A 26,410-nucleotide genomic window follows, 5' to 3' on the forward strand; every position below is an offset into this window, starting at 1 on the left:
GTACATAATAAGGGTGTGCAAGTAATTTAAAGCCTAAGTTTTGGATTCAGAAGAAAGGAGGGCATGGTCACGCTTTCAAAAAGAGGTTGCTTTCACCCAAACTATAAAAACAACAAAGCTTTTGCTGCTGATTGTGGAACTGCTTTTCAGCATTCAATACAACTAAATAATTCTAAATAATAGTTCTAAATAATTAAATACTATTATTTTGTAGGGGGAGAAACAGTATCATTCAGGAGGAGCAGGTCCTTACAGATCTGTTGCTAATAATGCTCTTGCCTCAGATGCAGGGCTTGGACCAGTGACCCCTAGAGAGCCTTTCTAATTTAAATTCTGTAAAATAAATAAGCTTAAGACTTACATAACAAATAGGTCAGGTGAAAGTCAGGTCACCACATCACATTAAAAGTGATAGAAACTAATAGAGCATGCGCAAACAATTTCCAGTCTTGAGGAAAAAATCCTTCATAAATCCAGAACTTGCAAATGTAAAACATTTCATATGTCAATGGAGTAAGTTTAAACTGCAGTGAACACTTTTAAGATAACCTTGTATTATTTTATGGAAGTTAGAAACTACAACACTGGCCCCCATTGATGCATGCACTTTTTCCTCCTTTTAAAAACAGTGCAGGTAAATTAGTGTAGCTTCTCTGCACTCCATGGTGAGGAATAAAGCTCTGTTATCAGTAACTGAGTACTGGGATTGCAGACCAGCAGGAACAAAGCCTATGTGTCTCTTTACATAATCTAAAGCAAGGGTGTTTCCAGTTCTCCAAGTGACGATATTAAGGCAACAGGCTGAAGCAGAGGCAGCAATAAATATGTGCAATCCTTGTTTGTCTTGAGAAAATGACAGGGATTTAGTGAACAGCTAAGGATCTCTGGCCACAACCTCAGAGTCATGAAGAGGGGAAGTGAACCCGGCTGTGAAGGACCTACATTCCTCTCCCATTAAGTCAGTGTCACTCATTCCTGAGAGATTTTTATGAGATTGTTAGATTAAATCCCATGGAAAAGAATGAACCCAAACTGCAACAGACCAGAGTTCTACATTACCCTTAACACAGGCAAAAGTGATGCTTATCTGGGAATAGTTCTTATGACATCTAATTTTTAAGACTTGTAGCATAACAAATGAGACAAGATCATCTACGTACCTTTAAGAAAAAAATATTTATTTATAAAAATACAATGGGATCAGTTTGAGAAGTGTGGCAATAAATACAGTTCGAGGAAGAAAAAAGCATTTCTACATGGATATATTATGGCACAATAAAAGGTAAATGCACCATCAATAATGGAACTTCTGTTGGCTCAAGACTTTGTACAAGCTCCCTTTTTAGTAAGACAACTATTTCTAAGTTTGGTCAGTGTTGATAATGGAATGAATACACAATCACAAATGCACACTTATGTCTAATGCAAGACTTACCATTAGCAAACAATACCTTAAAACATAGCAATGATATTAAATCACTAATGAGATATCTTAAATTTAATTGGCAAAGACCACATATAACTTTAAGCACGAGATTCTTTTATCTCCTCCAGAGAAAAGCTGTAAATATGTAAAATGAAGGCTTAACTTGGTATGTAAAAACCTACTTAAGTAGAGATTGTGAGAATGCATAGCTCCTTACGAAACAACCTGGCTGTATGAGAGCACTCCCCCTTTCACAGTATTCCTTTTACTTCATATGCAGTTATTGTTTATGCTGTAGACTACAACTGTTACAGCACTAAAGGCAACTAGACAGGGAAAGGGCAGATAAAGGAGAAAGGAATGTATGTAAGGCAGTAATTCTTTAGGTACATTAAGTGTAGTGTGTAGGAAAGACAGGTAACAATTCCACAAGGCTAGTTTCGTTCTTACTGAATAAAATAATGGACTAATACTGAACTTTCGATGCAAAGCTAGTAATCAATGCCCTGGTCACTGTACTGACCATGGTAATCTCTTTGATAGTCATCTTGGTACTCTCCGTGATAGTCATCGGGGTATTCTGCCTGATAATCGCTATCGCTGATTTCTGACCCGTTAGTTCCTGTTCCTTGGCTGCCATTATGAATGACAGGCTCTGTGGGTGCAGCACAGTACTTGGGGTCATACACTTGCCGTCCAAGCCCATACACACTCATTCCCTTCTGTGAAGCTACTTTGTTGGTACCCATTTGTAACGAAATAGTTGAGTTATCCACAGGTTGTAATATGTGCTTCTGGTCGTAGATGTCTCTCCTGGTACCTGGTGCCAGCATACCAGCCTAGTAAAACAGGATTGTAGAGGTTCAGTAAGAAGGTCGAGAGCTGTGATTACTAGATTTATGATTTCAACTAGTATGCCTCACTAAAAGTGCTGAAAAGTAGGAATTAAATTATAACAAAACACAGCACAGTAACACATGTTCACTACTAGGCAAGTCACAGAATAAAGTCCTTGCAGAAAGGATTTATGTTTCTCTTTGGAAAGAATATACTAAGTATTCTGACTAAGGTAGTGTCAGTAAGCCATTTCTTTTTTTGCCTCTGTCTAGTTAATACTTAAAATGAAGTTACTGTTTTCTCCTGGTATAACCCTGCCAGGAGGAAATTCTAGAAGCACTGGGACATTTTTATGCCTTAAGACACTCAGCACAGAACACACTGGTTATGACATGAAATTCAAGTTCCTCAAGTACTGTGTAAGAGCACAGCTGAACTGTACCCACTCACTGCAGCCTGTCAGACTGTGCTACTGGACATCACTCCAGGCTCCCCTGTCCCACTGGGCTGAGAGCTGTGTCTATCCTGCACATCACACACAGTCCTGCTTACCTGACTGGCTCCTTTGTTAGTGCCCATCTGTAGGCTAATCGTCGTCTGGTCAAATGGCTTATCAGTTTGCATTTTTGGATCATAGAGGTGCCTTCTAGTTCCATATGCAGTCATGCCTGCCTGACTGGCACACTTGTTGGTGCCCATCTTTATTGGGGGAAGGAAGAGGTGGACATAAGAAATTATTTTTATCTGTACATTAAGCATAGTATAAAGAAAAAAATATGGTTGGTAACTGTGATGCCTGACAAAAAATTTAGTAATTTCAGTGCTTGTTTTCCTCATGTAGTTTGACCACTACCTGTAATAAATTACTCTTTCTCCTTACTGAGTTTCAAAAGCAAGAATAAAGGCAACTGTCATCCTAAGGCATTTCAGTGACTGTCATTTGCCCAACTGCACTGCAATTGGAATGGATATATGCCTCAAAATGTAAAAAGTAACATTTACGTTGGACAGTAATGATTCATTTATACTGCCACAATTTCTGTACCAAAGGAATTTTAAGATTTTACTTTGGCTTTTATAATTACTAAGGAAAGAGGAGATAAAAGTTTCTACCATACAAAGAACTTCAACTATCCAAAGACTCCTACTTTGAAACCACCTTAAAAGACAGAGATGATGCTGCTAATATTAGCTGTTCCTTTCCTCCTTATCACTCTTACAGCAGATTTAAAACAAACAAACTAACCTTCCAGGCAGTGACTTGAGCTTATAAAGCCAATCAACTGCTTACAAGAATTAAAACCTCATTCCTCCTTCCCCGATAAGAATATATTGTTATTCTGCCCCTGGTTTTGCATAAACAATGTATCAGTTAATCAGAGCAAGAAAGTGGTTCTCAATAGTAACAATTTAACTGCAAACTTGAATTTCATACTTACCTGCAGGCCAATTACACTTTGACCAGCTTTTAGTTTTCCTGCATCAAAACTTCGTGCTTGTTTCTCTGCATATTTGACACCAATATCAATTGTAGTATGAAAACCTTTAGTTTTTGCCTATTTAGGGAGAGGGAGAATAGAATATTCAGTGTTTGGAAGTGTATTTTCTGTCTCCACACCCTAAGCCTGGGCTCTGAAATGATGCCACAAGCAGGTCTATCACCATGAGACTGTGTCAGGGCTGAGAGAAGGTACCAGTTCCCCGCACCATTTGAAGGTGGCACTCCAAAGCTACCCGAGTCAAAAGGATATTCTGCAGGGATCAGTGTTCTCCTGTGAGCCTCCCCTGTTCTGTGTATGCACATGGAAGCAGCCAGGAACCCTCCATCTGAACTCTAAGCCTTCCCTGGGGCATGTGGGAGCACACAGCCCTCTGAGGTGCAACCTCTGCAGCATCTCAGACTCTCAGTACTGTGTGCTCTCTCCTGACAGGCTGGATGCTGTTTTCTGTATTTACGTGGGTTGTAAGGGTATATCTGAACTGGCACGTGGATTTGGGCTGACTCCAGGAGTACAAATACTTACCAGACCTGCCAGTGCCACTAGAGTAGTCTGTACTTGAGTCATATTTCCATTTTCAAAAAGATCATTTGCTTCAAAAATATCATGTGGCTTCATGCCGTAGACTTGGATGGCTTTGATAAAATTCCCAATGTTCTCCAGCTAAACAGAAACAAAAAAGCCAGTTTTCTACACAGTGTTTTAAATCAAAAATGAAGTAATTTTAAAGCCTTCTGGTGTTGGTTGGTTTGCTTGCTTGTTTTACTAAAGTTGTTTGCCTTGTGCAAACTGGACAAAACAGTTGGTATGGTTAAGAGTGACTGGTGGGAAGTCTGGGATTATGTTTTGTTAGTTTTAACACTGATTTCAGAAATCAGACTAAGAGGTTATCCAGCCTGGCATCTCTCCATCAGTGAGTACCATATACTTTGTTAGAGTGGGCTTTGATAAAAAAAAAACTTGTCTCAACTGTCTGTCCCTTCCAAGAGAAATTCTAATCTAAAATCTACTTCAAAATTAGAAAATCTGACATAGTATCCATGCTATTTGACTTCAGCAACTGATAATTTTGAATAAAATAAAACCATAACTATGTGGATGGGATCCTTATATGGACTGAAGGCATTATCTTGCTCACCTCCTGGGACAAATAAGCTTTGGTGTTTATCAGCACTATGTGCTGTAGAAATTGGAAAGCAATACAGAGTACAAAGAGTAAGGACTGAATCTCTTCTTTCTTTCTGAAATCTTAAGAGGTATTTAAAACTTTAAAAAAAAAAATCCTCACCCATATTTCAAAGTGTTCAATGCTAAGAAAACAAGGAGGCTGACATAACAGTATTAAGCTAGACCCAGAAGAGTAAAGGCAGTAACTCTAGGCAGCAACCCTTCCACTGCTTGTTTCAAATGCACGTTGCATCCTCTCCAAACACCTTCTCAGGAGGATACTTCATACAGAGATGTCTAGGTACAGGCAAGCTGTTGACCTAGTACCTTGCAGCACTGCCTGGATGGAAAGCTCAGTTGTGACTTAATAAAAAGAAAACACCTCTTTTTTTTTTTTTTTTTTTTTTTTTTTTTTTTTTTTTTTTTTTAACTGGGAAAAGGCCTTGCTATAGGGCTCTAGGTTGTTCTTCCATCTGACACTTCCCTGAACAGCTAAAGCACTGCTATTAAATACAGGTACTCAACTGCCACTGGTGAACCACCTCAGCTGTAGCTGCATTCTGTTAAACCCTGTTCACATCTGCAGCATCCTCAATTCTTGGATATATACCATATGTAAACTTAATGCTACTAAGATTTAAGATGTACCATTATCACAGCAAATTTGTTAATACAGAACAAAGGTATTGTTTGGGGGTTCAAGGGGTTAGAGGTGTAGTTCTGAGGTTGGTGTGTTTTTTGTTTTACCTGGTGCCAATTTAGTTTTGATTGATTAATTTTCTTCACTGATCCTGGCTGCAGCTTATTTATAAGCCTGGGGAGGTGAAAAAGAGGGAAATGCTTAAACAATAAATCTCATCCTTATACCATCTGTGCAGTCATTATATAATACTTCCACTCATGCTTTACTAGTTGCATTAGTTTTATCAAAAATGGTTAATTTCTTTGTTCATACAGTGGGCTAGCTCAGTTCTCAGGTCTCATAAGTCTAACAGACTGTAAGAATTTTTGCATGCCATTTGATTACTATAGAAATGAGCTATGCTATTGAATTTAGAAATCTTAGCTGAAATATAAAGAAGATTTAGGTGTTCATTTTTCCAACAGTTTCCAAGAAGTTGTCTCCCACCCTACAGTCAAGCTATTTTTGACTGTAATTGTTGATGTCTTTTAAAGGGGAATCTTCAGAAAGTCCCTTAGTTCCTTGAAAGTAGAAAACTCCTAAAAATAAGGTTACTTAATGAATGCTTACTCGCATAAGATTATGCCATCTTTTAATCCCAGTTGAAAGTTTGCACCAATACTCAGCCCTGTAACCTCTTCTATCCAGTTACGCAGATCTTCTTCTATCTGGGGGTCATATTTCAGGGCAATCTGTAACACAAGCAGTTATAAAATTACTTCAGGGGAGAAATCTCCAGCTCTTCCCCACCCCAATTCCACTTCAGAGTATGCTATAGCTGTCATTGTGTAAATTCATGGCTGGATTTTTAAACTCTATTTTATACATTAGAGTACAGCTGTTAGTACTTTCTCCCTTTAACTATAATTTTCATGGCTTTACTAAAGGTCTGTTTGGAAAAAGCACTTTTAAGCATGTAGCAGTTTTTCCTTGAGTAAGAATTCCTGGAGCACCTGAAAAGTCTTTTGACAGCTGCAGAGGAATGATTTTTGAAAAAATATTCAGCCCAAGTTGTACTTTGGCAGGAAGTAAGGAAAGGAAATAGTATATTATGAACACAAGAATTCTGAATTGCCATCAGTACTACTGCTCACATGTAGTTTTCTACATGAGAAATTTTATATAACAGATTTGAAGTTATTCAGCTGAAGATTATAGTGGGTTTGCTTTTATAGCTAGTTTATGATTAATGGAGATGAGCTATTAAGTTTTTGCCTTGTTGCTACAACATTAAGAGTTATCTCGCTGGGGATTGTGGGGGCTGTGTCTGTGTCTTGGTTTATTGTTAACTTTTACTATCCCTCCTATTTCTTTTCCCTTTGACCTTCCTGGAAGACTCTTTTGAAATAAACTGTGATCTCATATTTTAATTGCAAAGGAAGAAAACCTGCAATAATCTTTGAAGTTTAAGGCATCAAGCAGAAGCCCAGAATTGCTAGCAAGATGACTTTAAAATTAATTTTCCAGATGTTCAGACTTCACTACTCTGTGTGTAAGTTTATGCTTCAGTCACTAGAAATCAATCCATGTGAAAGGAATGCTTAAAAGCAGTGAACTTCAACACCACCAGCTGTCAACAGCATCCGTGTTCTTTCACTCTGCCCTTTGTTCCCCTCCCCTGAATGCACCAAAAAGCAGCTCCAACTTCCTTCAGACTAAACCTGTCACCTTTGCAATCCTTTTCAATATTGCCAAGCTGGACAAAATGGATTCTATCACTGAAATCATCACTACTTTTTCCACAAACAAAACAAGCTATCTGAGCACAAGATTGTGTGGGATAAATAACCTCCACTGGTGAAGAGGTTGGCAACACTTCCACCTTTATTAGTTGTCCTGCACGGGTCAGTGAGCGAGGTGGGAAGTGAGGGAGCTGCCGTGAGAAACCCGACAGGCAAGCACAGAGTGTACCTGCAGTATTTCTAACACGTGGAAAGTCTGGTCAGCTACACCAGTTGCTTACAAACACCTAACAAGAAACTCATGTACAGCCATTCACATTAGGTCAAAATGTACATTTGAGACTTTTTACATATAGTTTTAAGACTTCAGCCAAGAAAGGCCGGTGATTAGCAGCTATATTTGTACTGAAGGAGATTATAATTCCAACAGATCTGAATTACTTGGATAGAGGCAATTGCTACATTTTGGCTAGCATTAGTAATCCCTGACTCCAAACTGACCAAACTACAAATTACAGTACTCTGTTCCCTATTTTTCTTCTAAGGGGAATGGAAAATTCCTGTATCTCTGGCTTTACTTCAAAAGCTTGTCTGAGTAATACTTATTTTCCTTAGACTATTTGTAATAGTAGTGCTATGGTGCCTTAGTTGCAGATCAGGATAATGGACTAACCCATTCCTACATTCAGATCTTGACTAAGGTGTAAAATTTTGTGCACCATTCTGTACAGGATGACAAGGAAAATGCCATGACTTTATTTTTTAATCACACCTTTTGGATATTAGCTAAGATTAGAAGCAGACTAGAAAAGCTAACTGAAGGTCACAGATTGAAAGGACATGGCTGTGATCTTGTCTCTTGGGTGGCAGATAGCCCCCATTGCACCTCCCTTGAGTTTAGCACAGAAGCAGCACAACCACATTAATTTCCAGTGATGGTAGTAACAGCAAGGGATGGGTAACATTTTGAAAATGGTGTATGAAGAAGTCAGCTGTCATCTTTCTCCTTCCTAACCTGGTGATTAGCTTACAAATGACTTTTCACAGATATTTTTATTTCCTGTGGAAGCAAAGCTTGTGTGATCACAGCCTTAATTTGCCTCCCCAGTAACATGTGGCAGATGTTACCCAACTAGTGTGTTCAAAATTATAGAAAAGAAGCAGTCTTGGACAGAATTGAGTCAGATTTTGTGTGAAAACAAATATATGTGCAAGGGAGAAAGATACCAAAACATCTTCCCCAAAAGACTGAATTGTAGCATCGCACTCTTCTTACACATTAGAGAACCTATTAAAATCTTGCAAAAGTGACCTCACCAACAAAACCCTAAGTTATGTGTACAGGCAAGACATACAGTGTACAATTTATTTCTGTACCCCACTTCAAATGAAGGAACAGGATTTATAGAAAGGCCAGAACTTTCTATTCTGATGGTCCAGTTAGAAGACAGCAGATAATTTGGGCTGGTAATTCATATGCTGACAGCTCACACTGTGATAAAATCATCATTCTAGCATGCATGTGGGTACAAAGCAGGGGTTGAGCTCGTCTCCACAATTCTTTAGTTACACACATAATCAACATTGTGCTTTCTGAAAATTTAGGCAGTTTCAGTGTAGCTTAAAGACAGTGTTAGCGATCCTGCAGTTGAAATCTTCTGGAATAGAACTGGACTTGTGTTTCTACCACTTAAGTTATTTTTAAATACTGGTTAAAAAAAAAAAAGAAAATTAAGTTTGTGATCATGGCACCAAGAGACATAGTTTAAAGATTAAACTTCTCCCTCCCAATATTAAAAAAAAAGTAAATATGGAAGCCAGTAAGACTGAGAACCCTAAAGACTTCTGCAAGTGTGGCTACTTTAATCTTTCTTTGCAAGCATATAAAAAAAAAAAAAAAAAAAAAAAAGGCAGAAATTTTCCTCATTTAATAAGTGCATTCCATATGTGAGATTATAACTGAACTGAATATTAAATTGCGGACCCCATTGCTTGGGGACCTTAGAAGTAATCAGGTGGAATTTAATCACTTCTGAAAAATATTTACTTTATGTTTGAGCACTTTACCATGTGTTCAAATTTTGAGCTTTTCAAGAGGTTTTAAATTGCCCTGGGGTATCACTACAGTGGTTATCTAGAGATAGGAAGTAAAAAATGCTTATACACATGAAGAGAGTTCTCACAGCACTAAAAGCGTTATTTTTGTTCTGATTTTTGAGCTGGTGGGAAACTAAGTTACAAAAAGTAAAAACTGGTGCTAGTTTCCCTGCAAATTATATTCAATCTACCTGAAAAGCTAGAGATGTGGAATCTTTCGAATCAGGCTTTAGAAACATGTGAGAAAAAGGATTAAACAGGGAGAGTGACAGGTCAGATACTACCAGAAATAAGGCATAATGCTTATTCTGAATTCTTAGCTCTTCTATTCCCAATGGCACAACCAGAAGTTATGTAACACTCTTACTGAATATTTCATATTTTCCACATGTGGATATCAGAGATGTTCCAGTTTTCATTTGATTGCTATCTATGCGGTGAAGCCAGAGGCTTTGATATGAATGTAAAAAAAAAAAAGTCTTTTTCCATTACTACTAATCAAAATATGCCAACATTTGATCCTTCATAAATACTGGACTTTCATGGAAGATACTTAAATCTTACAAGTCTACGGCAAAAGAAAATATTGTCTATTGAAGATGAAAGCAGTAGCTAAGCAGCTTCATTCAAAGTATCATCAGTGCCATGAAAAAAACCCTACCGTTTCAGAATACTGGAGAAATGATTCAACTGTAGCAATGGATGTAAGATTTTACAGAAGTTTAATGGCAGATAGCCAGAAGCCAACTGTTCATTTCTTTCTTCTGACAAATGTTGAAAGATACATAAAATTGTCAATGTTGCTCTTTATGCTGATGCTTCAGAGATACAGGTTTAATAGAAGTATCTTTGAAAGGAAACTAATGTTTATACAAGTGGTTAAAATTATAGGTGATCCAAGGTAGTGGAAGGAAAAGGCTGGGTGTTACTTGCCTATGACAAACTGATACACATGTGTTTATGCTCAGGCTGGAATCCTTGGGTTAAACTTGATATCTCTGGCAACTTCACACCTGACCCTCACACCTAGTTCTGTTTAGGTAGGACTTTCCTGTTTGGGAGATCTTAGAGTGTAAAAATCTCCCTCCATGTGTAGTACAGGGACAGTAACAATCACCACTGATTTTATCGAGCTCATGAGTTCCTGGAAGCTAGCTAGGTTCTGCTGGCCAACTTTAATGGTTTGTCTCTGTGTCCCTTGAAGTTACTCAGTGTGCCTGTAGCATGTTTAGTTTGAGTGATGATGTTAACCAGCACTTCACACCATAACTGATATCATATGGACTTTGAGCTGTCCTTTTATACTAATCTTTTCCAAATTACACAGTACACACTGTACGCTAAGGGCTATGTGTATGCCAGATCTCCAGTGTGAGAGTTCAGCTGGCTATACTGCTGCTACTCTGGAAAAATACTGTAACAGGATCTCAAGGAAGAGTTTAAGCACACTGCACTTCTTTTTACACTGGGACTAGCAAACACAGATCTTACTAAGTTAAAAAGCAGGTATAAAAGATAAAACTTTTGTTTTATCATGTCATAACAGCTTGTACTTCTTAGTTCTGATGAAATTCCTGATTAAAGCTGCAGGCTTCCTGCCCTCCCAAGCAGGAGTCAAAGGTTTAATGTGCAGCATGCTAAATTTAAAGTAGTAGTAGGCATTTGAAAACAACTGCTCTTTGGTCATAAGTTTCAACCAGAAAAGCATGTGCTTGCTGAAGTACATCAACAACTCTATTATAGGAACTGTGTTTGTCAACAAAACTTAAGATGTATATACATAGCAAACTGCAGCAAAGTAGGTTGTACATTTTGGTTTTCCAACGTAAATAAAGTACAAGGCCGTGTACAGCAAGAGAAATAACCAGGACTTCACTTCAAGATAAGATAGCAAAGGAAGAGATTACATATATGCTTTTTCACCAAAGTGGATAGAAAAATAGATATAGCCCTAAGTTTTGGATTTTAATGTTCTTCGTAGGCAGAAATTTGGTATGGGGCATATTCTTGCCTAAAGTGACACAAAATTACTAACTTTTCAATTAAAAAACAAGATTGAGCAGAGAAAGCTTACTGAATTTTTAATAAGTATAGGAGCATATTCATCTTGTACAGAATTTAATCCATGTCTAGCCAGAGGGTTTAATATTAATTTTACTTTTACACATTTAGATCATAAACTACTGAAAGCAAATAAAAACAACAAATTAAAAAATCCAGGTTTTAAAACCTAAGGTTGTACAGTTTCAATTTTAAGCAGTAATTTGTTCCTGTATCAACTTTTCAATCTTTATTAATTAGGAACTGAGTGAAACTGAATTGCTGTGATTTCAGTGCTGCCTTCGCAAACACCCTTTGCATTGAAATAAGCATTACCTTCAGCAGCAATTTGTCCTGCTGAGGCCAAAGATACCAATGCTGATACTTCTTTTTTATTTGCTCGGCACTAGTTTGTGATGAAATCTTTTTCCTCCCCTTTTTAAGGATTTATGATGGTATGGGGAAAGATGAAAGCAAAATTCTCTCCTGGTATCAAGGCAGAAGAAGCTCTTGACAGTCCGTACTGCTCAGAAGTGAGAGTCAGGCAGACCACATTGTTATCTAGAATTCCTGTTCATCACCTCCTGTTCCAGAACACAGTTTTGAATCACCTGTCTAAAACTTACACAGCAAAAATACCTGGGAGAAGAAAAGTGTCAAGAGCTTAGTGGCTATGTGAATAACCAAGAAAAAGGGACAGAAATGTAAATTCTTCTCATTAGAAAAGAAGGAGAAGGATTTTTTTTTTTTAATAATTTTTTTTTATTATACAAGCAAGCTGAAACTTTCTGGTTAAAATTCTATGGTGTAAACAGATTGCTGTACATATCTAATCTTCAGATTCAGAGGTGACAGAGTGCAAGGACATAATCACTAATTATTTAGTCATAGTGTGAACAAATAGCACACTGTAAGTAGAGACAGACAACTCAAGAGTGGGAAAATATAAAGTTTTAGTTTTTACTGGAAGTGGGTAAGAAGAGGAAGTGATAGGGTACCAAGGTGATTATCAAATGGCTTCTTGCCATTTGAACTACCAACCCAATGAGCTCTCATCATAAGGACAAATTAAAATTCCCTGTTAATTTCATGTATGTTGACCTAGACTGCATGCAAAAGCAAGTGTCAGAGGAGGCATATTTGTGCACAAGAACCCCAAATGTAATGGGAATGCAACAATCCAGATGAAAACCAAAGAGGAAAGTACTTCAAAAACTCAAAGCCACCATTCAGTACGCCCTAGTATTTGAAGACGCATTTTTTTCTGTCATTTTGGACTGTTGTACAGAAAAGCAGAGAACGCTGCACTAACATTACTGAAAGATCTCACTATATTCCAAAATGCTACTTAGCTCAAAAATTTTACAGCTGTATCCATTTTGCTTAATATTCAACCTTGGTTTTTTTATGTGTAGTGTAACTGACACCCTGCCAACATCTCACTGTTTTCTCTGTAAATCAAAATTTAGGCTGCAGTCTTTAAAGAAGAGATGGATGAGCATTAATCCAAAATTCCTGGCACTCTTCCCATAGGCACCAGTTTAAACTCTGTGAAGTGAGAACAAACCATGCCTCAAAGTTTCCAAGCCATCTTACAAGTACAGATACCTGCAGTTATGCATGGTGCTTGTTGCCAGATCAGCTGGCTGGAAGAACTGACTGTTCTCCTCCCTGGCTGTCCAGTAGAACTTTATGACATTTTGCAAGCTATTCAAGAAGCCAGTGCTACCATCTCTTCCCCCAGAGTGCACCAACAGCTCAGACAGATGCCTGCCCTTGGACTGAATGCTGCTTCCCTCTCATTCTCAGCGGCTACTCCAACGCCCTCACTTACTCAACACGTTCTCAGCTTTTCTTGTGCCTTTTGCTCTTATTGTGTTTTGCCACAGTCACAACTTTCTGGCTTGTAACTCCAATTCTCCTTAGCCATCAGCTTCCACTGTCAACTGTAGCACCTTCTGGTCATGCCACCACACTTTATACTTCTTGGTATCGAGTTCCTTTGCTCTGTTTATTTAGTCTGTATATTGCTGAAGTATTTCTAGTTCTTCACCAAACATGGTTCCAGTAGTATCCACTATTATTTTAAACCACTGCTGGGTTTTGTTTCAAAAATCCACTGGGATATGAAATTTGTTCTCAGCTAAGACACAGCTGATCCAACCCAATGGACAAAAGCCTGTTAGTCCCCGATGGGAATGGAATTCTCCTTGCTTTGAAATCCACCCCCAGTATGACAGATATGACACAGCAAATCTGGACAGGCCCTGAGATCACGAGCAGCAATGTCTCCTGAGACAACACACTGAGTGCTGCATGGAAAATCCTGGTAACCTGACAGACAGTATGCCTAGTTAATCTTTTTTGTGGGGGAAAGGAAAAAAAAAATCATACAGAACAATCTGGTGCATAAACAGAAAAAAAAAATTCCAAAGCATCTGAAAACAATTTAGTTTTTCCAGTAGTAACCCAGGAACCATCTCCTGAGGAAATTGTTACTGTAACTCTAGTGGAACAGTCCTTCTCAAAGCCTAGGAGTCTGCAAACAGAAACAGTAACACCAATGATCACTCAATTTTTCTCATAATACTTTTCTAATCTATTGCTACTAAAGAAGCCCAGGAAATTATATATTCTTTCAAGCCCTTTTCTTCTCTTCAAAGCCTCTTCACTTACCCAAACCAGAGTAATTATGTTCTACAGCAGGAAGCAGGTAACTGGTAACTCAAACATACCTCTCAGAAAAGTTGGCTAAAGAAAGCTGAAGTCTGTCACTGCAAGTGTTGCTATAAAAGTTACTCAAAACGCACATTCCTTCTGCCTTTCCAGCAAAGGCACAGTCCATGTTGCATTTTCTCAGCACTTTTTCCAAAGGTAAACCTCAGGACTCTTATCGCTCTAATTTGCCCCCACACAGTAAGCTCATGTTCTTGATTCCTTGCTGCCAGCTGTGATGGCAGGCATGGACTTGACTGGGAAATGAACAGATGACAGGGCAGGTCCTGAGGTGAAAGGCATCTCCCACTTAATAGTGCTCAGTGTTTCCTACTGACTGCACTGATAGCACTTGGTTGCCTGTCAGCCTGCACTGATTCCCTGATTTAACTCCATGAACTCACATTGGCTCAACAGCCTGCACTGATTCCCTGATTTAACTCCATGAACTCACATTGGCTCAACAGGCTGACTGAGGTGCCTGTGATAGATTTGTAAAAAACCCACAGATTCCTCAGGTTATTGCTATCCTTGCACATAATGATTCAATCTGGCTTTTTTTTTTTTTTTTTTTTTTTTTTTGAGAATTTCCTTATCTGCTTCTAGCTACTAAGAGCTGTTTAGATTTATCTTTCATAAAGGTAGTAGATCAAAATCTTTCAATTCATGCATAGCATGTTTTTCTGGTTGAGGTAATTTTTCCCATTGCTAGTTTTCTTAGCAGAAGTACAAGCAGTGCAGATTTCACACTCTAAGCTTTAGAAGACCTTGTCTATCAACAGCTTCATACTCTTGTTTTGCTTTACTGCCAGCAAAAATATTACAAGAATGAACTTGGCACAAAGAATGAAAGACAATGATAATCTGCTGCTCCTGGCCCTCCACCTCACCCCCTCCCATGTATATCTCTGACCAATTAAAGTTCAGTAGTTGATGCACAGGTAGATTATAATCCAGGGAACATTCAAAAATATTTTGGATTTGGCCACCCGACAAGTTGTGCTTTAACCACATAAGAAGTGTTATAACAGTATTTTTTTTAAAAAGGGTGATGACCATAAACACATTAGAAAATGTTTATTTAATTTTCTAATAATTAATATACATCTTAAGAAGAAAGTCTAAGGAAAGTAAGACAGTGAAAAAAAAATGATTACATGAACTTCTAGCGCAACCTTTTATTTAATGAAAACATAGTTTTAGGAATATACAAATCAAGCCATAAGCCTGCTACACTGGAGCTTATGAGTAAAGAATAAAGTACAAGTGTGAAAGTAGAAAAGACAGTCAAACTCCAAAGTAACAGGTTCTGATTCAACACCCTGTAGAAACTTTCAAAGCACTATTTTTCAGCAATTCAACACAAGCAGAAAGAACAGCTGGCACTGCTGGGGGTGGGAAGGAGATGCACATACACACTGCATCCAAAACAAATCCCTGTGAGAGGTCTCAATCCTCAATTATTAAAGGTTCCATTATTGTTCAGCAGAACAAAATGCTCAGGTACACTCAGGAACTTTAACTTTGTTAGTTATATTTTGTTCCAATTCTGTTCTGTCCATTCAAAGACCAGTGCCTTATTGCTGATATTTAATCTCACAATCTTTGTTTACTTTTCAATTAAAACCAGCTAGATTCTTTCAAATAGAAGTAGCTTTCCATATCAAAGACATTTTCATACCATCACTTATTAATGATAAAGGCTGCCATCAAGACAGACCATAGTAAAAAGGCGTTAGTCTTTATTTTCTTCAAAAGTTACTTGTACTTTTTACTTGTATAGGGCATGATTAATACAACGTCAGCAAGGTAAGGGAACAGCTTCTTGCAAAATTCAGCAAAAAGCATTTAGTCATAGCACACTAGATACGTGCCTGAACTGATAAATATGCTTCATTGACTTCCAATTATGATACATAATGAAGTGAACCAAAGCAGTGGCAGCTCAGGCTGGTCATGCAATGGGAATCTCAACACAGGAGCTGCAGTACAGGTCCTGCTCCAACACATCCTTCTGCTTGGTGAGTACTGGCCTGAGCTCTGATTTGTGTTCTGCCCATGCTCAACATAGAAGGGAAACACTCTGCTGAGCTCCATGTCAGCAGCAAGGCAGGAGCTGCTTTTCACCATGAACTTTTAAAACCAAATCCCTTCCCAAATACACATGTATTTGATGCCTTACCTTTTTCTGTGAAGGCTTTTAGCATATAGTCAACTGATTAAGGACAACAGAAAAAGAATTTTTAATTAAATTTTTCTTATTCCAGCAAAACCAGGGATACTAAGATAATGCTGCCTGTAAATAAGAGGCTGTAGCAGTGAGAATATCAGCAGGAAAGCAATATAACAGGAGAGCTTTCTTAGCAGGAAAGCAAAGTAAGGTTTTTGCAATAGTAACGTTCAGTTTTATCTTGGGAAGGGCCATGGTACAAACGTGCAAAGCAGGGCAAGAAGATTTGTTTAGAATCCATCTATAATTCGGCTAGCTAGGCTTTTCAATCGATCAGATTCTATCTTCATGCAAGCATTTCAGAATAGCAAGAAAGTGCAGAAATATTTAGGCAAATACTTGGTATTCCGGTCCTGTGTCTATGCACAAGCCACACACTGTTTCACTTCACTGTACCTCTTAAGGATTACTTGGTAACCAAAAGGTTGTCTAAATAAAGTCCTCAAGGAAAGTCCTGTGTTGACCCCAGAATACGAGGCTGAGTCTTGGAAGGGAAGCAGCAAAGGCACTGAATGGTTAAAGTCTGGTTTCCATGAGTGAGCGAGTTATCAGTGACCAGGGCAAGCTCAGGCTCCCAAGGCTTACAGCCTGCTTGGCCCAGCTGCTGGGACTGGGCAAGGCTTTGGGGACAGTCCAAGCAGGGCACTAGACCGTGGCTGTGACAGCAGCACTTCATCCTCGCTGTGGTGGCCTTCCCTCACTGCCAGCTCCTCCAGGAGCACTGACGCTGCCAGCCTCTGCCAGTTATACATCCAGAACAGCGTCCACTTTGAGTAAGACGGTTTTTTACAAGCAACAAAAAGTTTAATTATGTTTCTCCTCTAAATATGCACTAAAATCTGCACTGGTTTGAGGAGGATGGGGAGTGAGTGTGGGTGGGAGGAAGGAAGGGTTATTGTAGCTTTAAAAAAAAAAAAGTCCCAAACATTGAACAACCCACCTGAAGAAAGTCAAAACAGTTTTTGAGAAAATCACTGTCATTCAACCCCACTAAATAGAAACAATGACATAAGTTACTGTGAGGCATTACTGCAGAACCAAATGTATTTACTCAAAAGAAAGTATATGCTGCTGAACATAACTATACAAGTTAACAGTTGTTTAGAATCAGATACTTACAAAAAGCACTTTTAAGCAAAAGAGTCCCTCTTAAAGAAAAAAAGAAGGATTTTCACATGATCTCACTTAGAAAAAATCTGTTTCAAATTGCCCTACGTGTCCTGGCCTCCAGCCCATTTTTACTGAAGGCCTTTCCTGTACAGTTCCATAGGGGATGGGAATCTCTACAAAGTTTGCCTTAAAAGGACGTGTCAGATGCCCAGTGTGTACCGCGTTATGCAGCTACAGAAGCTCACAATTCTGAGTACAGAGAAGTTTCTATCCTTTATTCTCCGAGGCATATTATAAACTACTTGCAGGCAAGAAAAAGCATCCAAATTAATGTTCTGTCAAAAAAAGACAAGGTGAGACAAAAATCAGGTATGTGCTGCTGTCCCACAAGAATGTGTGCATCCATCCATCTATCTTTCATGGGTATTGACTCAGCAACAGGACTGTAAGTATTTTTCTCCAAATTTTAAACTAAGTCTAACTCTGAAACCACACAAAGAGTACATTCATTTGTAAATTTTAAACAAGCAAGCATTACTGTAATGCAAATCATAGTTTTTATTTTGTGAGGCTGCTAATCTCATTTAATTGCCATGACTGTCAAGCTCTATTTGTTTTCTTCAGAAGTGTTCTAGTCATAAGAGGTACACTGTGAGCTTGCATTCAAAGGATGCAAAACACTTATCTCATAGCCTTAAAAATTAACCTTAGCAAGTTTCATGATTTTCTATCACCAGTGTAAGATTTACTAAAAGTGTATTAATCCACCATAAACAACGTCACTATAATCCATTTTGTACATGGACAGAAAATGGTTTAAATTTGAAAATGCAGACACGAGTGCTTACTAAGGTTAAACATAATAAAAGTTTCAGCAAACACCCTCACTGCTCATTTACTCGTGCCCCGTGCTGGTGCAGCACTGGCAGTTCTGTCTGTGCTGTCCCCTCACACAGGAGCAGAGCCATGCAGGGCTCCACCTCTGCCTTGAAGTTCATGAGCAGCAGTAGCTAATCCTGGCCATGCCATGCCATTCATCACCTTCCTCCTAGAAAAAATGGTGTAAGATGAGAGGCAGAACTGGAAATGACAGCCCTCACTCAGGGCTTAACACAGGCAGTGACAGCTGCCCTGCACTGCCCCACACCTCAGCTCTGAGGCCTCCAAAAGACAACTGTCAACTGGGCAAGGAAGTGTCAGGATTTACTGGAGATTTAACCACTGGGCAAAAGCAGCTAACTCCTGTGTCAGTGGTGTACAGCAACGACTGCCAGATGGCCCTGGGGCAGCCACCTTCACATGTGCTCAGTCTGAGCTGTGACACTGGGGACAGGGCACATCCACCAGCTGGGGCTGTGCCAGGGCTCTCGAAGGCGAGTCTCGTGTGTGGGCTCAGGGAAGTGTCCAGAACAGGCACGGGTGCCAACATTCCAGCTGCTGGCATGGGAAGTGTTTCCATGGCAAATCACTTCCTTCTGCTCATGCTAAGAGATGGATCCTTGCTATGAACTGTCAGCCCAGTGTTACATAGGTTCCATCACCAGCAGTCTGTACCTCTCACTAGGGCTACTTATTACTCCTGTAGTGTCAATACTTCGCCTGAAGTAGCCACAGAACTGGAAACCTATACTTGATCATGCCTATGAGAACAGACCTGAGATTGTAACAGTGAAAGTGGTAAATGGATTAGACACATCAAGGTAGACACACTGAGATAGACAGTAAAGGATGAAGATGAGTAGAAACACTGGGTTAAGATTCTCCCCTGATGGATTACCTTCCTTGTTTAACAACAAGAAAAAAAAATCTAATTAATCTGCATTAATACCAATTCTCAGTCAGTATGAGAACTCTTCACACACAGGGCCTAACACTAGGAGAATACAAATTAATAGGTTACTACAGCTTAATAAAGCCAGTGATTCACTGGGTCTCTTAAAAAAAATCCTTTGCAAAATTTCCAGCAAGAGGCTAAACTCATGTTTCAGCAATTGAGGTGGCAAACACGTTCTCAAAAGTGCAGGAGGCGTCTGATGAGAAAAGGAACACAGCATGATTTGGAAGTGGAGGGCGGCAGGGCTAAGCATGTGTGGTTGAACACAATTAACTGAAATTTAATACGGTCAGTCAAAGTGAAACTAAGCATCAGAAACACGTAGCCATCAGAAAATTGTAAAACTAGAGAATTCTTATAAATTGGTTGCTGATACATTAAAAAAAAAGCATCTTAAGACTAACTAAAGAGATGGTCTCATTTTTATATCACTGATGTGTTTTTAGTGATGCATGTAGTTATCATGCCAAACATCAATTCTAAGTTTAGCTATGGAATTATTCCACAGTCATATTTATGTTTCATGGACATTTTTGCTATGGACTCAATTATCAAAACTGTAGCATTAAGTACAAAGTTATGAAGTTCACTTGAACCGCAGATCTGTTACCAATGCCTGGATCCAGCTGGAAGAAACTCATAGTTGTTTGAAAAAAATACCAAATTTGGACACAAAGAATAAAGTTTTAGTGCTTTCCACAGTGAAATTGATATTTAGCTAGGAAATGTTAACTTCAAGACCACGATCAACTGTCAGAAACTATTAATTAACTGGAGAAAACTGAAGTTTAACACTTGCTCCTATAAATTATTCCTCTGAAATTCCCTTTTCAGTATTTATTTCTATTACAAAATTTCTAAGAGCATCATAAGAATAGATTTTTAAATTTATTCCTCACGCAACACAATGAAGATTTGTGTAATGCAAATGGTAATGCAAGCTGATTTTAAGCTAAACATCTGAATTTAATTCAAAACTTGGAAATTAAAGATATTACTTACTTAAAAGTTACACAGATGTCTGCATACAAGAGAACAGGAATGCAGAGATCTTATCCTGTCACTTATGATGACAGAAGGTATTTTCCTCTGCTCTCAAAGCCTAAGTTTTCACTGCCAGTACCGTCTCAGTTCTTAGTACATCATTTCATCATAATTGAAATGCACTTTTATCAGCAGCAAACATTCTTACCTAGGGTTCACAAAATTTGGTGATCAAATCTTTCCTTTAACAAACCTTTGTTTGTTACAGGAAAATAGTCTAGAGGAAGCACGGTAAAGCTCCTATGGTAAAGCAAATATTTGGTAGGAAGAGCCACATTTTAGGAATGGAAAAGGGTATTATTTCTGTTTTGAAAGGAGAGGTTCAGTTCAACCAGACAGCCAAAACTTATCTCACTATTAAGCCACTAATTAAAAAAATCTGAAAGCTAGTGATTTTAATCTGGTTCCCAGATAAAAATATTTATTTTAAAAATGTGATTTCTGGACTTAGCAATTAAATCTGTTTATTTGGCCTGTAGCAGGTAAAATAGATGACAAGAATTTTCTCCTCAGCAGTTTCAAGAGGAACACAAAAATCATACCTAGGACTAGTTTGCATTAGTCACCACAGACTCCAATTCTTTTTCATTAATTGGTATTTGCCCTCAAGAAGGAAAGCAGGAAACACTACTGCCCTCCTGCACACTTGCAAAATAGGGAGATATTTTGTTTACAGGCTTCATTTGTTTAAGAGCCTTCACTTTAAAGTTTATTTCCCCTCCACTTCCATTTTGCTAGGGCTTGACCTTTCAGGGTGGCAGTTGCAGGGCTGGGATAGCTGCCCTCAGTTCCTCAGTCTTTAGAAAGTCTGGGAAATGGAACTGCCCACTGACAGCTTCCTGAGGCAGGGATGGCTCAGGGGGAAAGCCAGGGACGTGCAATAGCCAAATGCTATGCAAAATTTAGCTCCCCACACAAACCACACTCCTGCCCACCCTCACTTTCTTATGAAGATGAAACTGGCACTGTATCAAACATAAGAGAGAAGATAAATGCCTGCCCAATACAAATAACATTTCCATGGGAAGGGTGGAGCCACTAGGAAGCAGCTGAATGGACTGGAACCTCTCCTCCTGCTGCCCAATGTTCCTGTTTGCTCCACACCTTCTGCAGAGAGACAATGGAGCATAAATCAGAGACAAATATAAAATCGAGTTTGCAGCTTTATCTAATTGCCTCATCATCTCATGCTATGTCAACCTCACGTACTGCAGAAACTCCCCCATTGCTCAAGAAGAAAATTATTTCTTGCCTGCAAAAGAAACCATCCATTTCCATCAGTTTAAAGGGCTACCCACTGAATATTTGTTTTGGATCAATTATCTTCTGTGATCTCAAGTAAACAGGGAATCAGCTTCAAAGGGATTACACTAGTTTGACTACCTACACATTTCTCATGCAGACAAGTTTCCTTACAGCTGGGAACCAGTACACAAACTCCATGCTTGCTTTGTAGGAATGAGGAAAAAGATTCCTAACAGAGACCAGACACCATATTAGTGTGAACTAAGGTAAAGGAGCAAAACAAGAGAAGGGTGGAACCTCAAAAGGGTAAAAAGAAGAAGGAAAAAAAAAAAAAAAAAACAACAAAAAAAACAACAAACCAAAAAAACAACCCCTAAACACCAAACTAGAGATAGATTTTATGCTGAATCCTGAACCTCAATTAAACTAAATTCTTAAAAAGCATCAGGACATGTTATAATCATCTATTCAAATACCACAGCAAACAAAAGGTCTCTCTGAACACTAATAAAATGTCAAATGAGAAAATAAAGAATAAAAACCAAAAGCAAGGGATTTTTTTTATCCAGCACAGCTGGACCCTCAGGCAGCATAGCTGTGAAACTGTCTGTTTACTGCAGAAAAACACTGCTTGGGGATCAGCACTGAAAATTTCAAACAAGGGTATTTAAGAGTAACTATCACTCAAGCAGGGAAGTTCTACAGCTACTTACAAAACTCAGTTAACCCAAAAGGACATTAAAAAGCCCATGACACAACAGTTTGCACAAAGGTCAGTATTTTAGAAGGTGTGATTATAATTGGCAGCAAAAACTGATCCTCCAAGAGTTGGAAACTAATTCTTCAAATCTTCATGAGACAGAAAATTCTGGGAAAAGGAATTTTTGATCTTTACAGAGACATTATCAGCTAATCCTCTAGAATTATACAGATGAACACACATCTAACCCACAAACCCGTGCAACATACTAGATTGGAGGCACACAATATACCTGTATATAACACAATTGCTTTGAAACTTGATCTCTTACAGAGAGAACAACATTCTAAAAGCTCAAAGCTACATCTCTTCTGGAGTTTTTTGTTGCCCATTGGAGGTGTTTTTTGTTTGCTTGGGGCTTTTGAAAGGGGCTTAGTTCATTTGTCTTTGGTGCATTGAATTGTTTTCTAAGGCACTGCTGCAGACACTTCCAAAGAATGCAGCAGAAACCTGCAAACAAGTAAACTGGAGCTGCCCCAAAACACCCACCCCTCTGCAATACTTGCATTGAAGGCAGAGAATGTGAGCAAAACAAAACTCAGCAAGATGAAGTAGAAGGCCCTTCGCATAAAGGTGTGAAATACACCAGTTTCAAACCCTCTGCCACTGCACAGGCTCGGAACAGCTCCTCGGGAGGCCCTAAGGAAGCTGATGGCAATAAGAAACTGAAAGAAAGAACAAAGAACTTCTTCCCATCTTGTCCCCATTAGGGGATCACTGTTAAACCTACATAATTTTGTCAATAATCTTTAAAGTAGAAAAGCATCTGCTTTCTTCCTAATTCACATGCAATAACACACAACACGTTTTAGCATTTTTTTAGGCTTGGGTTGTTTTTTTGGGTTTTTTTTTCAGTCTATAATGGTGCAGATAAATCACTAAGTTTAAATGCTGGAAGCAACCACTCTGGAAGACATTTAGTTACATGATGTCACCAAACTTTGCAGCAGAACCCTCAACCATCCTAAAAAAAGCCAATAAAGAAAAAAACAAAGCAAAATGTTGATTTGTAAAGCATAAATTACAGCGTTTAAAGTAACTACTTTTCTCCTTGCTCTCCCTTCTACTCAGCTACAAGTAAAACAGGATCTGGGGCTCTGCTGAAGCCTGAAACCAGACATGAAACAACCGGTTATTAAAGACCACGTTTGGATTTTAAGCCTGTGAATAAAGACACCGAGCGCCAACTTATCCCCGCTTGTTTAGCGGTGTAACTTTTATTGCAAAGGTTTTCCCTCTTATTAGGTAAGTGTTCGCTGCAAGGCAGCAGCCAGTCCAACAGGGCAACGTGAGACACCTTTTGTTCCCCAGAGCATGAGAAAAACCTCAGCAAAGCCGCGCACAACCGGCTCCGGCCGCGGGGCCCGGCTGCTGTCAGCGCTGCCTTTCCTGCCGCTTCCGAGCGGCGTTCCCGGCACGGCCCTGGGGCTCGGGGTGCCGGCCTTGGGGCTCCCCCAGGGCCCGGGTCCCCGCCCGCCGCCGCCTTTGTGCGCGCCCGCGGGAGGGCGGGGCGGGGCGGGGCGGGGCGGGCGGACAATGCGCGGCTGTGCGGGCCCCGCGCCGATTGGCCGCGCGCCGCCCGTGCCCATGATGTCATGGGGCTGGAATGCGCCGCGCGGGGGCCGCGACCCGCGCACCGCCCGCTCCGCACCGCGCTCCGCTCTGCACTGCACTGCACTGCTCCACATTCTCCACCGCGCTCCGCCCGCGCCGTGCCCCGCTCTGCCCCGCCGGGACACGCCCGCGCCGCACCGCCAGCTGTGGGACGGCTGCGGGCCCCGGCCCCGCGCCCCGCCCGGTCCCGGCGGGCGGAGAAGGCGCGGGCGGGATGTCCCGGGCCAGCGCTGCCGGCACGGGCAGGTGCAGCCCGGGCGAGCGGGCGAATCGCCGCTCCGCGCACGGGTCCGCCCGGCGCTGACAGCTCTGCGGTGCCCGCAAGTTTCCCGAGCGGCGCCCCGAGGGCAGCGCTGTCCCGGCCGGCGGCGGGCGCATCCCTGCGCGCCTGCACCGCGCGGGGCGGGCGGGACCCCCGGGGGCCGCCGGAGGCAGCGGAGCCCCGCGTGGCGTCGCGCCTCGTCCCGCCCCGTCCCGGAGCAAACAAAGCCCGGCGAGCCCCGCGCCGCCCGTACCTTGTTCTTGACCTCGGCGGAGAGCCCGTAGGAGGGCCCCTTGTTGAAGTGGGTCATGTCGTGGGCTCCCGCGGTCGGGGGCGCTGATCGCAGGCGCTGGCGGCTCCGGGCTGAGACGAGAGTCCGCCCGCGGCCGCGGAAAGTTCTAGTCCCTCCCCCCCGGCCCGGCCCCGCGGCCGCCGGAGCCGCTGAGCGCCAATCGGGGCGCGGGGCCGGGCAGGGGGCGCGGGGAGGAGCGGCCGCCCCGCCCGCCGGGCGCCGCCCGAGGGTCCGGCCGGGGCGGGGAGCGGAGCGGGGCGGGGGGACGTCAGCGGGAAGGAATCCGCGGGCTCGGAGGGAGGGCCGCCGCCGCGGAATGCGCCGCCGCCGCGGGTTACTACAGCCCCGGGGAAGGGGAGGGGGGTCTCGGCGAGGGACCGGCGGCCGCGGCCCGGGGCTGCCCGCCCGCTCCAGGGGTGCCCGCTCGCTCCGGGGCCTCCCACTCCGCCAGAGAACTGCCCTCGGCGGACCGGGACCGCGGCACTGAGGACGGGGCAGCCGGAGGACGGCGGCGGCTCTGTGCTCGGGGCAGCGCTGGCCCTCGGGCCCATCCCGGGACCCGCCGGACAGGAGCGCTCGGGGGCTCGGGCAGGGCGGGGTGCCGGGGAACCCTCGGCCGCTCAGGCAAACCGCTCTCTTGCCGTGCCCCGAGCTACTTGTGAGATTCCTTTAAAAGGTCAGAGATTATCAGGAATCTTGGAACAATGCTGGGAGACGGAGCGAGAGGGAGGAAAGACGTGTGCAAGTTGTCCAAGTGAGACTGAAGTGTGGCAGGAGGACGGGCTCACACTCGTCTCCATCTCACAGTTCTCTGTGCCATGCGGTCCTGGGCGCGGATCCTGCGGGAGCCGGCGCCTCCGGGGTTCGGGTCGGGTCAGCCCTTCCCCACGGCGTTAGGGCACTACAGGACAGCGCTGGGCTCTGTTAGTGGCCGCTGGGGAGCCGCGGGAGCCCCGTCCCTCTGTGGAAAGCACAGGGCTCACACGGGTTTGGGAGCTGGGCGCACCACGGGGATTACATCCCCCCCGGCACGCTCCTCCCGGGAGCCAGCGGTGCTCGGCACTGGGGCCGCTCTGGAAAGCGAGAGCACAGTGAACACTTGGCCCGTTGGGTGAAGTCCTGACCCGAAACACAGCACTGTGTTTTCTTCAGTGTTGGAGTAACCCCAGGCATGCAAAGTAACCTTTCAAATACGGGTAAATTTTAACAGATTTGAAAATAAGTGTCATAAGATGATCCACTGGTAGGACTAGTTGTCCAAGGCACAGCAGGCTGTAGGGCTGGCTGCTGGGGCTCTGGCCCACCTAGCCACCTACTTGGTGTCCCACAGAGACAACAGGTCTGTGCTTCGATTTCACAGCTAAATATCGGGACCAAGCGATCTTAACTCCGGCTGAAAGCAACGGGGCTCTTTCAAAAGACTTGCGGTGGGGCTGTAACAGTCCCGAGGAGCTCGCAGGGCAGCCCGGAGGTTGTTTGGTGCTGTGGTGCTGTGGATCAGCTCAGCCCAAACCGCTTCTCCACTGCTCTGCCTCTGAGGAAAACAGCCGGGGCTGTTCCTAATTAAAGGAAGCAGAACTGCCTAAAGAACCCATTGGGAAAAGGAAACTGTGCAAGAGAAGCAGGAAACTGAAGAACGGGGTGAGGGAAATGGCAGTTCACATACACATAATGAAAGTTCATTAGTTTTTAGGCATTCATCTTGGGATAAACTCATCTTTCATGACCTCAGAGGACATGTGATTTAGGGCTAGATTCAACATCCTCCAAAGTCCTTGGAAATGTTTCCATTGACTTAAGTGATGTTGGATCAGGACACTGTTAATGCTCTCAATCATTTTTGCTTGCAATACAGAGTGGCTTGGGAAGTCTGA

The 26,410-nt window shown here is 41.8% G+C and overlaps 1 protein-coding gene across 1 annotated transcript; it reads right to left on the reverse strand.

Moving 5' to 3' along the window:
- Window positions 1–1,157: 1,157 nt before the first annotated feature.
- Window positions 1,158–24,649, reverse strand: CNN3 (calponin 3). Its single transcript, XM_083867937.1, has 7 exons — window positions 24,498–24,649; window positions 6,182–6,303; window positions 5,677–5,743; window positions 4,288–4,425; window positions 3,703–3,819; window positions 2,816–2,962; window positions 1,158–2,265 (listed from the first exon to the last, which is right to left on the reverse strand). Exons 1-7 carry the CDS (start codon window positions 24,552–24,554, stop codon window positions 1,918–1,920), a joined length of 996 nt encoding a protein of 331 aa, XP_083724063.1. The 5' UTR covers window positions 24,555–24,649; the 3' UTR covers window positions 1,158–1,917.
- Window positions 24,650–26,410: the final 1,761 nt, after the last annotated feature.

The sequence above is a fragment of the Zosterops lateralis genome (assembly GCF_965231275.1).
Source record: "Zosterops lateralis genome assembly, chromosome: 9".
Lineage (NCBI taxonomy): Eukaryota > Metazoa > Chordata > Aves > Passeriformes > Zosteropidae > Zosterops > Zosterops lateralis.